This window comes from Panthera leo, chromosome F3 (genome assembly GCF_018350215.1).
Source record: "Panthera leo isolate Ple1 chromosome F3, P.leo_Ple1_pat1.1, whole genome shotgun sequence".
NCBI lineage: Eukaryota > Metazoa > Chordata > Mammalia > Carnivora > Felidae > Panthera > Panthera leo.
The window spans coordinates 29,597,234-29,611,694 of record NC_056696.1 but is presented as its reverse complement, the minus strand read 5'-3'; the positions used below and the strand labels follow the sequence as shown (position 1 = coordinate 29,611,694).

At 45.2% G+C, this 14,461-nt stretch overlaps 1 protein-coding gene across 2 annotated transcripts in view; it reads left to right on the top strand.

The window, feature by feature from the left end:
• The window catches only part of SMYD2 (SET and MYND domain containing 2), a 50,470-nt gene that overhangs the window by 7,140 nt on the left and 28,869 nt on the right, over window positions 1-14,461 (top strand). Inside the window, exons 1-2 of one of the 2 annotated variants that reach the window (XM_042924907.1) lie at window positions 11,367-11,651; window positions 11,768-11,831. In XM_042924907.1, coding sequence (XP_042780841.1) covers window positions 11,623-11,651; window positions 11,768-11,831 — 93 coding nt within the window. In that variant the 5' untranslated portion in view covers window positions 11,367-11,622. Of the gene's footprint in view, window positions 1-11,366; window positions 11,652-11,767; window positions 11,832-14,461 lie in introns of those variants that run through there. The other variant, XM_042924906.1, reaches the window with a different exon arrangement.

Sequence of the window (14,461 nt, the reverse complement as noted above, 5' to 3'; positions counted from 1 at the left end):
CACCCTCAGAGGCCTCCTTTTCAATTGCAAAGGCGTTCACACCAACACAATAGAACAGAAGGAAATCAGATCCCTCCAAGACTTCTCTGAAGGACAGAAATATGCAATTTAGCAGGAAAATAATACCAAAAAGTCTTGAGGGTTCAGGAAACAACTTATCTTTCTGGTCCATGCATTCGCTGAGAATCCAGCTGTGTTTCAGATTCTTCTTCAATCAAAAGTTTAAAAATAGTAGGGAAGCTCCTTGTGCCAATTTATTAACATAAAATCTGGTGATTCTTGTACACTAAGTGGAGGGTTTCAGAAGACTGAGTGGAGATATTGCATGCATATTATTAAAATAGATTGGATTCCCTTTTATAGGAAGGGGGTCTGAGAATTCGTAAACGCTTAGCTTTGGCAAGTCTCTGGTCCCTAGAATCTGAACCGAATGCTTGCCATGATAGCTCACACACTGGTATCATAGTATCCAGAAGTGCACTATGATAGACAGGGCGTGTCAGTGCTCAGGGCATCCGGAGTCACCACGGAGAAGAGGCGAAATAAAGGCAACTCACCAGACAAGTGAATATCCCACCAGCACTTAAAGACACAGGCATATCCTGGGGGAGAGAGGTGGAGAGAAAATCTGGCTGACCAACATGATACACTTTTTCATCTGAGCCAAATAAAAGTCTCAAGGATTTCATACCCTGGCACTTGAAAGGAGTTATGTTGCGTTTTGTGGCAAAATAAAGAGACCTTGGACACGAAGAGCCTTTTCTCTCCAATCTTTGAGTACCAGGAAAGACTCTTCAGGGACGTAGGTTCTGGGCTCATGCTTTGTTGATTTCTCTCACCCTTGGGGATGTTTGCATAGGAAGCCCTTTCCTGGGTGCTACCTGAAATAGCTCTTGTCCGTCAGTTGCACAAATCTGTTCACAGGGATAGCTTCCCGTGGCCTTCAGACCTCAACAGTAAGAGACATTTAATTATGAGCAGATGGTAAACTCCTTGAGATCAGGGATTTTATTTTTAATGTATTCAACAAATATTTATTTCTCTGGAGCACTCGCTGGGTTCTAAGTCCCTAGGAAACAACTGTGAAGAAAAGGAACAAAAGTCCCTATCACCACGGAGCTTATATTGTAGCAGGGTTTTTTGTTTTTGTTTTTTGTTTTTTCCATCTTTATTTTAGCCAGGGTGCCTTGAACTTTGTGTGAGGTTTCAGCGGGTATTCCTTCAGGTTGAAGGCAGTACGGTGTGGGGGTTGAGTATTTTTCTTTGTTTTATTTAGTCGAAAACTGATAATCCATATATGTCATAAAGACAGTTCTGCTTTAACCACACACCCTAGTTCCTGACTTCTGCAAACTAAGGGCAAGCTTTGATCCAATACTCAGGTCTAATGAATTGGAACATCCCCACATTGTGTTAAAACAGCTGCAGCTTTGAGGAGACATTTTTTGGAAGTTGATGAAATTTAATCCACTCATACACCTGAGTAAATCTTTCTAACCATCACTTTAGGGAAAACGTTAAGGTCCTTTCACCTTAAAAACGTTCATTTCTGGTTCAGGTTCACAAAGTTAGAATTTAGAAACAACCTACTTATTTCACTTAATTTTTAATTCATTTCCACACGTGCTCAGGCCTTCTAAAACATTCAGCTGTGAAGTACTTTCCAGGTTCAGAGCAGGGCAGGAAGCTCACCTCCACCTTCTCTTTCTGTGTATCTTCAGAGAAGGGCCGATAGAACTCCACCGTGTAATCAAGGCTGCCTGCTGGGGACCCTGGGGCTAGGCATCAGGAGCGGTGTTTGAGTCCCTCCTGCTCTGCAGGGTTAGTTTCACTGCTGCAATCCCAAATTGTCAGGGGTGGTACACACACACACGTACCCATGCACACACATATGCACGCACACACGCATGTACATGCGTCCACAAATGCGTGCGTCATGCTGATTCTCCCTCGCTGTCTGTCTTTGCTTGTCTGACTGTCCGGTTCCCAGAAGCCCATCCTGATTTCTTCAGGCTGGGGTAGCTCCCTTTGTCTTTGCTCCCACGGACCCACATATAGACTTCCTTGGGCACACTTGGTCCTGAGTGCGGACCCAGCTCTTAGCCCCAGGCCTGGCTCTGTGTTACCTTTGGAAATAACTTTTAAATGAATAGTCTCATTTCTGCAACTTATTTTACTGGTGGCTCTTTGGACAGACCTCTTCACCTTCCTAAATATGTAACTCTGCTCATTCTTGGAAATGAATCCTTACAAATACAGAAGGCTTCATCGATCCCTATTTTCTTAAGTTTATTTGTTTTGAGAGAGAGCACGCGCACAAGAGAGTGAGGGGGGGGGGGGAGAGGCAGAGAGAGAATCGCTATCAGTGCAGAGCCTGACACGGGGCTTGAACTCAGGATCATGACCTGAGCCAAAATCAAGAGTTGGAGGCTTAACTGACCGAGCCACCCAGGCACTCTGATCCCTATTTTCTTGACAAAATCTTGATTGTTCCCGTGCTCCATATTAAGTGCCCTTCCCACACTAGCCAGCATTGTCCCTCCCTGCTCTTCCGCTCACACCCTAACCACAGGCTGGATGGTTTCTTTCCAGTGTCCCACAAAGGCTCCGTGTCCTCCTTCATCCTTCCTTTTGCCCATTTGTAACCTTGAGTGCTTTTCTCTGCATTATTCCCTTCTCTGTCCTGGGCCTCCTTCCCAGGCAAGGCCTTGTACCCTAAGTCTGTTCATCCTCAGACTTTTTTATGAAACTCCCCTCAAATACTTCAGCCCACAGATCTCTTCATTTTATTGAGTTACTATTTTATATTTACAGTAGTTTACTATTTACATTTTTTTTTTTTTTTTTTTTTAGCACTTTGCTATTCTAGGCATTGTGTTCTGACCCTGGGGATTCAGAGGGGAGTAACACAACTTTCTCTGTAAGTACCCAAACTTCTGTGTCCTTAAAGAGTTCAGTCCTAGAAGTAGCTTCCTGCTCTCAATTCTGTGTCATTTAGGCCATTTGGATGCTGAATCATCTTGCCTGATACTTATATTTACCACCATTTGCATGAAGGTAGGGCTTATATCCCCAAATAGCTCAACTTTTACAAAAATATCATTCCTCCAGAGCCTGGTGCAGTATTTACACAGAGAAAATAATACTTTTGGACTAGAGCTTACTTGGCTAAAGTACAGTAACTTAATTCTTCACTGCTTCATGTACAGAGTTTTATAGTATAAAAAATGTCCTTTTTTATTCAGAAATACAAATGGAATCAATAAGGATTGAAAGAAAAACGTCTCTTAAGTCTGTTCAAACAGTAGCTGATAAGTTTGAGTTCTTAAGGTATAGTCCACAATGGAGTCATTCACTGAAACACATTTTTTATTGTCTATAGGAAAATACAACCAGAGGGGTGAGAGAGTGTCACCTATTAAAATTCTCCTGTAAGCAGTTTTAAAAGGTGCATTTTCTTATAAGTAAGATGCAAAACAGGTCACCTGTTTCTTGCGCAAGGCGTTAATTCTCACGTTTGGCCGCAGAGAGCCTGACCTCTGTTCTGGTATTTACATTTAGCGTTAGGTTATGGAGGTATTTTTACATGTTTTTTTTTTTTTTTTTTTTTTTCTTACTCTGTGGCCAGAATGTTGACATGAGCAATAGGAAAAGTTCCAAGGTTTTAAACAGTTCAATTTAATGACTTTGGTTTTGTCCTTTTTCTTGATGTTTACTCACCTGGGTGTTGTAGAAGGTAGGGCCATAGCGGTCGTGGGGGAATCCGGTGTTCTTGGTATTCATTACAAGGCACTAATGATAACATCCATCATTTATTGTACCACTGGAGGAAACGGTGGATGTTATGTATTGTCTGTGCCTTTATGAGAGAATGGAGGTAAAAAGGAAGGCATTAATTGTTTCTTTCCTTTTGACATCCCAGTCAGAGAAGTGAAAGACAAAGTAGCAAGGAAGTGTCATTCAGATCTCGCATAGAAGTTAGGATATAAAACGTTTCCAAATGGAAATGTTAAGTTCTGGAAATACCTGGATGCCGTCTCTGAGCAGGTTTAACCACTAGGGATTTTAAAGGGTCTACACAGTGAGGTCGGAAGGTAGATACCATCCAGTGGCTGCAAATAATAGTTTAATGTTCCCTGTTCCTTAGGCTGAATATTTCTCTCTTCTGTCCATAAGCTTCATGAATTTTTTTCTTTCTAAGACAAAGGCACATTTCCTCTCCACCAGAGCCTACATTACAACGAAACCTAAATCAGTGTCGTCACGTTTTTTTCATCGCTGAGCTGACCTTTAATGCATCCGTGATGTGTAGTCATGTTGATAGTATTCTGTTAGCTTCACTGAGGAACAATTGATAAATGTAATTGTATATATTTAAAGGAGACAACTTGACAATGTGATGTATACATTGTGGAATGATTACTAAGATCAGGATAATGAACACATCACCTCACACACTTTTGTGTGTGTGGTGAGAACGCTTAAGATCTACTTGTAGCAACTTCCAAGTATATGGTACTGAATTATTAACCGTGGTCACCATGCTGTAGGTTAGAGCCCCAGAACGTACAACTAAAAATTTCTGCCCTTTGACCTATGTCACCGCATCTTGCCCCGTGACAGAATTTTATAACAAGGCCAACCACTTACTGCCCCGACCACCAAGCCCAGCGTCCTCCTTGTAAATCATGGCTCCTGTTCCAGTAGTTGGGAAAACCGACATTAGTTGCTACTTTCCTGCCCTAAATATTTCCTGCTTCCCTAAGAGGCCCCGGGCTCTAACTTTTAACAAGCCTCAGAACAAAGCCCGGTGCGAAGGGGAAGGTTCAGCACGGGAAGAAGCTCCCCGCTGCACGTGGGTCCGTTTCACCGTTACATCGTGGATTAAAGTGATACGTGGAGCATCTTTCACTATTACACAAAAACCTGTAGCCTTAGTATTATCCTTGTCCCCTGACCAGGGTGATAATAGGGCTCCCCCACAATTCCCCCAATTTTTATTTCTCTCAAATAAAAATTTGCTAGTGTAACCACTCTCTCCGGGTGGGAGGCTTAACTTTGTTTCTGATTGTCTTATTTCAACCCATGGTGAAGTTATATTGCGCCGCTGGGCTTTTTTCCTTTTCTCTTTTTCATTTGGCTGGGGCTGCCTCTGTTCAACAGAGCATACTTGTCACTTCTTCTGTCGCCGTTAGTTAAAAGTAATTGTTATTGCAAACCTCCTCCATGCCGGTATCCTTTTCTTTCATGGTGAAACCCACGAAGCATTCATTTCAGTGGCAGAAAGTAGGGAGCTTACAGGATCAAATCCTTTTTATCTAGACCAACAGCACCTGCGGCAACGCATTAACTAGCCGGAGTTGTTAATTACATGTCTAACTTGTTGATCTTTGTGGCTTCCAAATTTGAAAAGCAAGAAAATTAATCACTGCGTGTGTCTCCTCCAGTAGAAAATGACGGGAGCGTGTCGCCTACGTTCTGTTCCAGTTGCTGATAATCAGATAGTTGCACTTTCCTGTAACATCTGTCTCCTTTGTGGATGGAATCATTTCTTAAGTCCAAAGAGCCCTTCCGTTCACAGCAGGGTAGATGTTTGCCCATAAAACAAAGACTTTAGAGACATAAATCCTCAAATATGAGTCTGAATGAGATTGTACTGGAGGTCTTTCGGTAGTGACCACTTAAAAAACGAAAAAAGAGCGGAGGCTGATTACAAGTGTGATCGTAGTACACTTGTGTTTTCTCACTTAATTTTCATACCAAACCTATGTGGTAGAAACTGGATCTTTACAGGGGAGGAAAAGGTTCGGAAAAGGTTCATGCTTTGCCTGAGATCACATAGCACCTCCAGCACCAGGAAGAGAAAGGGATTTGAGGTAGAGAGTTGGGGAAGTAACTCCCCGTATTCACCCTAAATTGTAAGGCAGGAATCAGGAGAGGTGGGGAAAAAGCCACAGCCTTCTCCTGCGTCTGGCTTCTAAGATACCTTCTTGTCATAGTTGGAAAATACCGTGTCAGCCACCTTATTCTTGCCTTAACATTCATCATCAGCAGAGCTAAACAACCCAACAACACATCCAGTGTGGAACGTTCATTCTTAAGAGGAGTCACCTCACAAACAATCTGCATTGCAGAGAATTCCTTCAACACGATTCAGCAAATTTTGCACCCCAAAAAACACTCAGCCCGAAAGGATCACCAGAGGCCTCAGCGGGCAGTTCTGTTTTCTGGAAGCTCATTAGAATCTCTTAGGGAGCTTTCTAAAAATCCCAGTGCAGACCAATCAAATGAGAATTGCTGGGTCCTACCACAGGCCCAGGTGGGTGCACACTCTGAGCTGGAGACACTGTGAGAGGTTATTAGTGATTCACCCTCACTGTCTTTGAGTTCCATTCCTTTTGGGTTATTTCAATTTATTCCTCCAAGTGGCCTTTATTAGTCTTTCGTTGAGAGTTCTCTCCTCCTCCTCCTCCTCCTCCTCCTCCTCCTCCTCCTCCTCCTCCTTCTTCTTCTTCTTCTTTTTGGCAGTCTTTCCCCAAACCTCCTGGACAATTCAGATCAGGTTACATTGCAAATGAAAGGTTTATGGCTGTGTCTTCTGTAGGAACAGAGTTTATTCCAAATGCCTTGTATGTTCCTACCGTGAAAACGGATACCCCATATGAAGTTTCTCTTGGACTAACCGTCTCAGTCAGCAATAGTCAAACACTCACAGAATCTCTCTCTCTGCGTCCTTACTCTCTCAAGCACATGCACACACAATATGGGTACCAGCTCAGCAAAGTTTAGTTTGAGTTTCAACCCTTAGACTTATGAAAAGTTTATATCTCTCCCTAGCCACAGAAAGAACTGAGGCATGTATCTGGATAGTGGAAACGTCTCCTTCTCCCTGCCACCACCTGCCTCATCTAAAGTTGCTCGTACCAAAGTAGATCAGGGTAGATTTGCATGCTATTCACCATCAGTGACTGGTTTAGCTTTTCTCCTTCTCCATGCTGAAGGCATTCTGGCTCAGGAAGATGTATGTTAAGAGCATTCACATATGACCAAGCAGGTGCCTTACGGGCATACATGCGGTAAAATCTGCCCCGGAGCCAGGCAAAGCTGGTTGGTAGTTTGTGAGAGGCTACAGTACTGTATCACCCGCTTCCCAGAGGACACGATCCAGCTTGGACCAGCCCAGTGGATGTCTGAGGAACACTTAGATGTATCGTACTGAATGACAGGGGAGGACTTTCTTTGCACAGCCTGACTACAGAATTAATCATTATTTCATTCCACTGCATTTTAAGTGAAACCGATTACCGTGTCACACAGTTGGCTGAGAAATCCTCTTTGTGGGGGTGCTCGCTCCCCAAATCTCATTTTGAAAACTGATCCTGGATTCGCCCCCTTGCATCTTTGAAACAAAGTGGCAGGAATGGGGTGGCATTGGACCTGGGACACTATGCAGACCAGAGTAGAGAGTGCCTTTACTTTTGTTTTGTTATTACTGTGAGGTTATCCAGACACGTAGATCACTGCTGCTTCGTGTAGTATGTCCTCCTGAATAACTGTCACAATACTCAAGGAAGGATATTCTTACACGATGAAGACAAAATTTGTACTTTTATGTGGGAATTCTAGTTCTGCACCTCCTTGCTGAGCGGTCACGTTGGCTTAGATATTTCACCTTTGGGTCCTCATTAACTTCGTTTCAAAAATAGGAATAATGTCTTTTTCATGGACCTGATGGACTTGTCAAGTTAGATCAGTTTTCGTGTTTTTTGGTCTTGAGGATCCCTCTATACTCTGAAAAATTGAGAATTCCTAAGAGCTTTTGTTTCTATGGATTACGTGTATCAGTATTTCACTGTATTTGAAATTAAAACAGAAAATTGTATTTATTCAACTTAAAATGACAACAGCCATGACTGCTAACATGATGTGTTTTTATGAGAACTATTTTACGGAACAAAAGAATCCATGAGAATAGTGGTGGTACCTCACAGTTTTACAAATCTCTTTAATGTTTGGATTTCCGGAAGACGGCTGGATTCTCAAATGCTCTTCTGAAAATTTGGTCTGTGATATTATGTAGTTTTGGTTGAACTGTGTGGAAAAAATCCAGCTTCAAACAGATACATAATCAGAGAGGAGTATTTTAATAGCCTTTTCAGTTAATTGTGGATATTTTTTTTGATTCAACAGTAAAACTTGATAAGTGAATTTGCCTTAAAGGTTAGACCCATAGTGTGCGATGTGAAGCCTTATCAGTGAGACTTATGTACTGTGTTACATTGAAATCCCTTGGTCTTGCACTTTGAATGATTCTTTTAGTCATGCATGACTTTTAAATTTTTTAATGTTTATTTTAGAGAGAGAGAGAGAGACAGAGACAGAGTGCGAGCAGGGGAGGGGCAGAGAGAGAGGGAGACAGAATTTGAAACAGGCTCCAGGCTCTGAGCTGTCAGCACAGAGCCCGATGCGGGGCTCACGCCCACAGACCGTGACCTGAGCCGAAGTTGGATGCTTAACCGACTGAGCCACCCAGGTGTCCCATGTGCGACTTTTAAAATATCATACATGTCATTCGAATGGTTCCCCAACTTATATAGACATTCTAAAAGTAGATATACTTCATCAAACCATATAAAAAAAAAATCACAATTGTTAATATCCCACCAGTCGCATCAGATGAGAGACTGTCAAGGTCAGGGTGGCAGATCCATATTTTCCAGAATTCTAGTATTTGCTCAGAAGTCCAAATTGTATCATTGGTAACACCTATTTTCAAATGTGTTCCTTGAAGTGACATTCATTTCCATAATGTGTCTGGCAGATCCTCGAGTCTCTATCACACACAGTGTGTCTCCAGTTGTTCTTTCAAGTAAAAATGATGTGCCAGGAAGAAAGGGGCCAGTTCACTTTGCAATTCCAGTGACCACCCGGGTGCTTTTCCCTGAGATGGCCATCTTGCTTCAGGATGCAGCAGAAGTCTTCAGGCCTTCTTCCCCTTTGGTCCCAGAATGTCAAAAAGATACATATCCATGAGTCGGGATTTAACAAAATTACTATTTGTTACTGCTTCATCAGGGACATTCTTTTTTTTTTTTTTTTTAAGTTTATTTATTTATTTTGAGAGAAAGAGAGACAGCAGGAGTGCAGGAGGGGCCGAGAGAGAGGGGGAAAGGGAGAATCCCAAGCGGGCTCCATGCTGCCAGCACAGAGCCCAGCGCGGGGCTCAAACTCATGAAGCCACAAGATCATGACCTGAGATGAATCCGACAGTTGGATGCTTAACCGACTGAGCCACCCAGGCGCCCCCATCAGGGACATTCTTAAGTGAAACTGGCTCCCCTCCCCCACCCTCACTCAGAGCACTGGAAGTCAAGAATACAAGGACGCTTGGACAGACCAAGGCTCTGGAAGTCTTACCCTCCAGGCTCCTGTACACCTCACACCTGCTGCAGTGCAGGTGGCGAGACAGTAGTGTTGTTCTGAAAGTAGTTTTGACCCCGCCGGCTCCCTGAAAGAGTCTCTGAGGTCCCTGCAGTCTACAGACCACATTTTGAGAACCACCTCCTTAGACAGTGGAAAGTGCACGCCAGATTGCCAACACTTAAGAGTTGGGCTTTTCTTCCTGTCCCTTGTTGTGTGTGGCTTGTAGACTTGGTGGCTGGCTGGGGTGAATGAAGCCTGGCCTGTGGGACCTTTATTATTCGGATGCAATCCCAGTAGAGTTCATCCCTAGCTCTGGAGAGCTCTTTGTTGCCCTTTCTTTCCCTTGGGATGTTACCGTAAGGCTAAAAACAAACCTTAGCTTTGTATTTACTTTACTGCTGGCCTCTGTGCAGAAAAACCCATATAATCTTGCTTTTTCATCTGGTCTAGAGCTAATAAAGATATTTTTGTGATAATTTTCTAATCTTTTTTTATCAGGGGGCCTTAACTCTAGTTTCAGAGGCCCTTCAGGGGTCCATGGATGGTGGCTCAAAGCCTTTGAAATTTCACAAAATTTTCTGTCGTTTTGGGGGGGTGGTTGGGGAGAAGGTAGGATATTGGGAAAATTAATAGCTTCAGTCAAATTCTCAAAGAGGTTCTGTGACCTCTTCCCCTGGAAAAGCAAGGGTTGACGAACGACTGCTTCAGGTGGACATGTCCACGGGGTGGCATCCATTATCCATTTCTAAACACACGTCTTTTTGGAAAGAATTTTCAAAGTTCCCTCCCTGGCTTTGTCCATCTTTGCCTTCCATCCCGATGGCATTTCTGTAAGGTCTCCATCACTAAGTACTTGCTTACAAGTCACTTCACAGTGGTTTTTGAGAAGCATCTTCTCCCCCCACCCCCCACCCCCCTTGTTATAAATGCAGGAGAGCAGAGACCATCCATCTCTTTTCTCTTTTATTGCACAGTGCAAAGGCAGAGCCAGGGTCCCTTCAGATGCACCTTGGGTTGGGGGGAGGGGTACTTTCCACACCCCGCTAAATCAGTGAGTTCCTTTTTAAACAGTTGAGATGTGCAAACTTGGGATATTTATTTATGCCTCAACCACAAGATGTGTTTCTCTCCCACACATTTCTTCAGCCCGCTTCTTGGAATCCAAGCGCCGTCATGAAAACTGCAAGGCAGTCTGTTTAGTTCCAACAGTAGCGTTTTGGGAACAGTCTCGATGCCGTGGGAGTAGTGTGGTGACTGCCGCTCACTGACAAGGAGCGGAGCAGGGGAGGGCTCTGCAGCGTGATTATGTGTGGGCGGTGTGGGGGGAGGTGGCTTCACTGCAGTGCCGCACCCCGGCAGCGGTGAGCGTGCCCCTTGTGGCCGTGACGTTGCCACAAGTCAGAAGGCTGCGGTGGGCAGGCATAAGGCAGTGCTCTGATTTAATATCGCCCATGCCTCAAAGAAATTTCTGAAGGGTTCTGTCCCCTGAGGCCTAATGCAGAGGCTTCTCAGTTTTTGAAAAAGCTTTGGCTTGTCCAACACCACAAACGCGCTGGCACCTAGCCGTCGGGAAACAACGATGTCCCTGTCCTTGATCGGAAGCTGGGAACTAGTAATACGGCAGTGGGCAGGGAGTACTGGCCTAATTACCAAGAGGCAGAAGGATCACTCAGTGGATCACACCGGCAAGGTGGAGTGTATACCGATCACACCCGGAAATCTTTTATCCAAGAATACGTCTCCACTTGCTGGGTTGCATTATTTTTAAACTTCTCTTTCTGGGCAACATTTGAGTTACCGACACCCTCAGTTCCATCTTCCGCCTCCCGTGCATCTCTAAATAATAAAGGTGGTCACCCACGCTGCGTTTTCAGCAGTGACCTCCCGTGCAGGTGACCTCCAATCCTCTGTAGGAGGTCAGACTTCCCAGACGGTTCTGTGTCTTTCTGTCCCTCTTAAGCAGGTGAGAAAATCAGGACGTAAGAGCCCTTGACTTGCCCCCAAACTACTGAGTAATAGTGCAGGCGATGGTGGGGGTCTGGCTTCCCCGGGCAGGCTCAGGAGTCAAGGAGCACATCGTTCGTCAGTTTGGAAGGTGCCCTTCGCACGGTCAGGGTCGGGAAACGTTGGTGCATGTACTGTTTGACTGACTGACTCCTACTCGAGGACTCATTCTGGTCAGAAATCTCCTTTGGGAAAATGCCGCTTTATCAAAGCGGGAGAGTAAGGTAAGGTGAATCTTGGCTCTGCTTTCCGACCAGATGGCTTTTATTATTGCATGCTAAAATGTGCAGCTCCACGTTTCTGTGCCTCTCGCCACTACAGTGCCCTTTCTGTTTTTAAGGAAAGAAGGATTGTCCAAATGTGGAAGATGCAAGCAGGCATTTTACTGCAATGTGGAGTGTCAGGTAGGTTCTGGGCCAACTGGCAGGGAGGGCCTCGCTTCCTCTGAAGATTGGGACCCCGATGTCCTTCCTTTCCTTGTCACCACATTTCCCAGCACCCCTTTGCAGCCAAAGCTAGAAAGCTTGGTTTGGGCCCAGGATGTGGCCGCATACCCCTGCGTGCTGGCCCAGGACGGACAGGCAGCCGGTGATAGGAGGCAACCCTTGGGGGCCACGTGCAGGTGCAGGAGAAGCGGAAAGACACGAGGACAGCGTGTTGGGTACAGGCAGGTGTGTTACCAAGGTTGACAGTTTGCCCCCAAGGCCACCAGCAACGTATGGAACATTGCGGAGATGACACATGAAAATGTTAAAGTGGTATCTTTAAAATATTTTCATTTTTACTGTCACAGGTCTATATTTTTTCTAAATCCCCATAAGCAGGGCCACATGTCGCCCATGGCCTGTTCAAACCGAATCTGATTCCAGTCTTAGGTGAGCCCCTGGCACAGCCTTGGTATAACCAGAGGGTGACTGCCCCAGAGTGTCCTTGGAGCTGGTGCCTTGGAAGCAGCCAGGGTTGGGGGGCTGGGGAGGCTGGTTGCACGTAGACCACAGCCATCTGGTTTGAGGGATAAATCTCCAGGGACTCCTGTACCACGGGAATGGGAAGCTTAAGGAAGGGTTTGGAGGCAGTGTTTTCCATGCTTGTCTACTAGATTGTAGTTCCACAGAATGTTCGTAGGTAGGTATTCCACAGAAAATGCATCCCATGTTCTAACAGTTTGAATTTAGGGAGAATATGGTCTTTGACTTCTGTATACCCTCCTTAGTCTGTTTTTTTTTTGTTTTTTGTTTTTTAATGGAAATCTATTCATACACTGGGAAATGCCAATGCTATTTAGTAGTGGCTGTAAGTGACAGGGTGGATCTTCCATATCTTCAGCTCTTTTTTTTTTTTTTTTGTCATTGTTCTTGCCATACTTGGTCTCATTTGCCTCCCCATCCCAACCCTCAGTCTACTTCTGATTACCCACTACTTTATTTTTTTTCTTTCTCTTCTCCCTATGCAGTTGGCCTCTGAAAGTCCCCAAAGAGCATTATTCTTTAGCAGTAGGAGAGGTTGCTAAACCCTGGTGTCCTGTCTGGCCATAGAGCTGCAGTCACAATGGCCCCTTGCCGGAATGAAGCATAGGCTGGGACGTTGGCCCAGGTGTGTCTCCCTTGGCTCGGGAGGCCCGATGTACAACCCACTTTCCTGTGTCTTCAGAGGTTCAGCCTGTGTGACAGAATATAAATGGGCTTGTAGTTGAGTTGTCAGGGAGTGTGCGTTCTTTTGAAGAGGGAGGGATCGTACTTGGCTCCTACTGGCTGTGGATAGAGTTTTCTGTAGTTGGGTTGCTTTGGTGTTGAGGCGATCAGTGAGCCCTGGGAATTCTAGGATTTGATTCCAGACGTGATGAGTTAGCTCCTTCTGTATTTAGGTTAAATACTTCTAGAAAACTTAACTCATTACGTTGTGGTTCTTCAGAGAAGCAAGATAATAAAACCACATAGAGTTCAGACAATATAACATGGAATAGTAGAAGGAGATGATGCTAGCTTTGCAACCTACCAGCTCCGTGAACATGGCAAGTCATGGGACGTCTCTGAGCTCGGTTTCTTCAAACGTGAATGAACGAAGGCAGTAGGGCCCATCCTGACAGATGTCAAGGACGTAGTGATCTGATAGCTATGAAAGTTCTATATAAACTGTGACGCTCTGTACGGGTGAGGGCCTATGAAAAAACAATATGACAGTAATTTAGGCTGGACTGAAACTTAGCCGATAAAGTACACAGCATACTTTTAGATTTGAGGGACTTTTTTTTTTTTTTTTAACCCTAAGAGAATGGATGGATTCTAAGAACTCGAGAACATTAACGGTGTATGTTGTGTGAGTCGTGCTTGTGACAAAATGAGTCTTAACTTCTCTGATTAACCATGAACCCTGCATCAATATGAAATACCAGCACATGCGAGATGCCGAGTTATGTCTAGGTCTTCTGAGCGTGCTGCTAACTTCACCTCCACTAGGCCTCGCTAGGTGTCATTATTTTGATGAATCGTTACAGTCCCCAGTTGGGGTGTTCGAGGCGGCCATTGTGGTTCCCCTTCCCTTCAGGACCTAGTTTGCCAAAGCTGCAGACTCCAAAACCTCATCTGTGAGCACGCAGTGAGGGGTGCTCCCGCTGGGGAGGTCCGCGCGTTACCCGGAGGCGCCAGCCTGTGTGTATGAGGATGCCCGCATCTCACCTCGTAACAGGCAGTTTGCCGCCTGTACGTTCTCCTGTGGACAGATTGTCCAGGTGGTCGGACGCTGACAAGATGACTTGGCTGGCAGGGAAGCCCGGCACGGGGGGTGCCGCTCTGTGACGCAAAGTCGTGTTCAGAGGCCCTCGGGCCAAGACAGCTTGCCGTGTCCAGCCTGGCGGTGTGGAGGCCTCCCTGCTCTTGACCCTGTGCCGGGGCCAGGACTCCGTCAGCCCTGGCTGAACTTCTGCAGGTCCATTTCTCTGTGCTTCTGCGAAGTATCTGGCGGATCAGGTACCCTCCTAGGCGACACGCGATACACGCTTCCTGATCCCACTTGTTGCCGGAGGTGACAGGCCGGA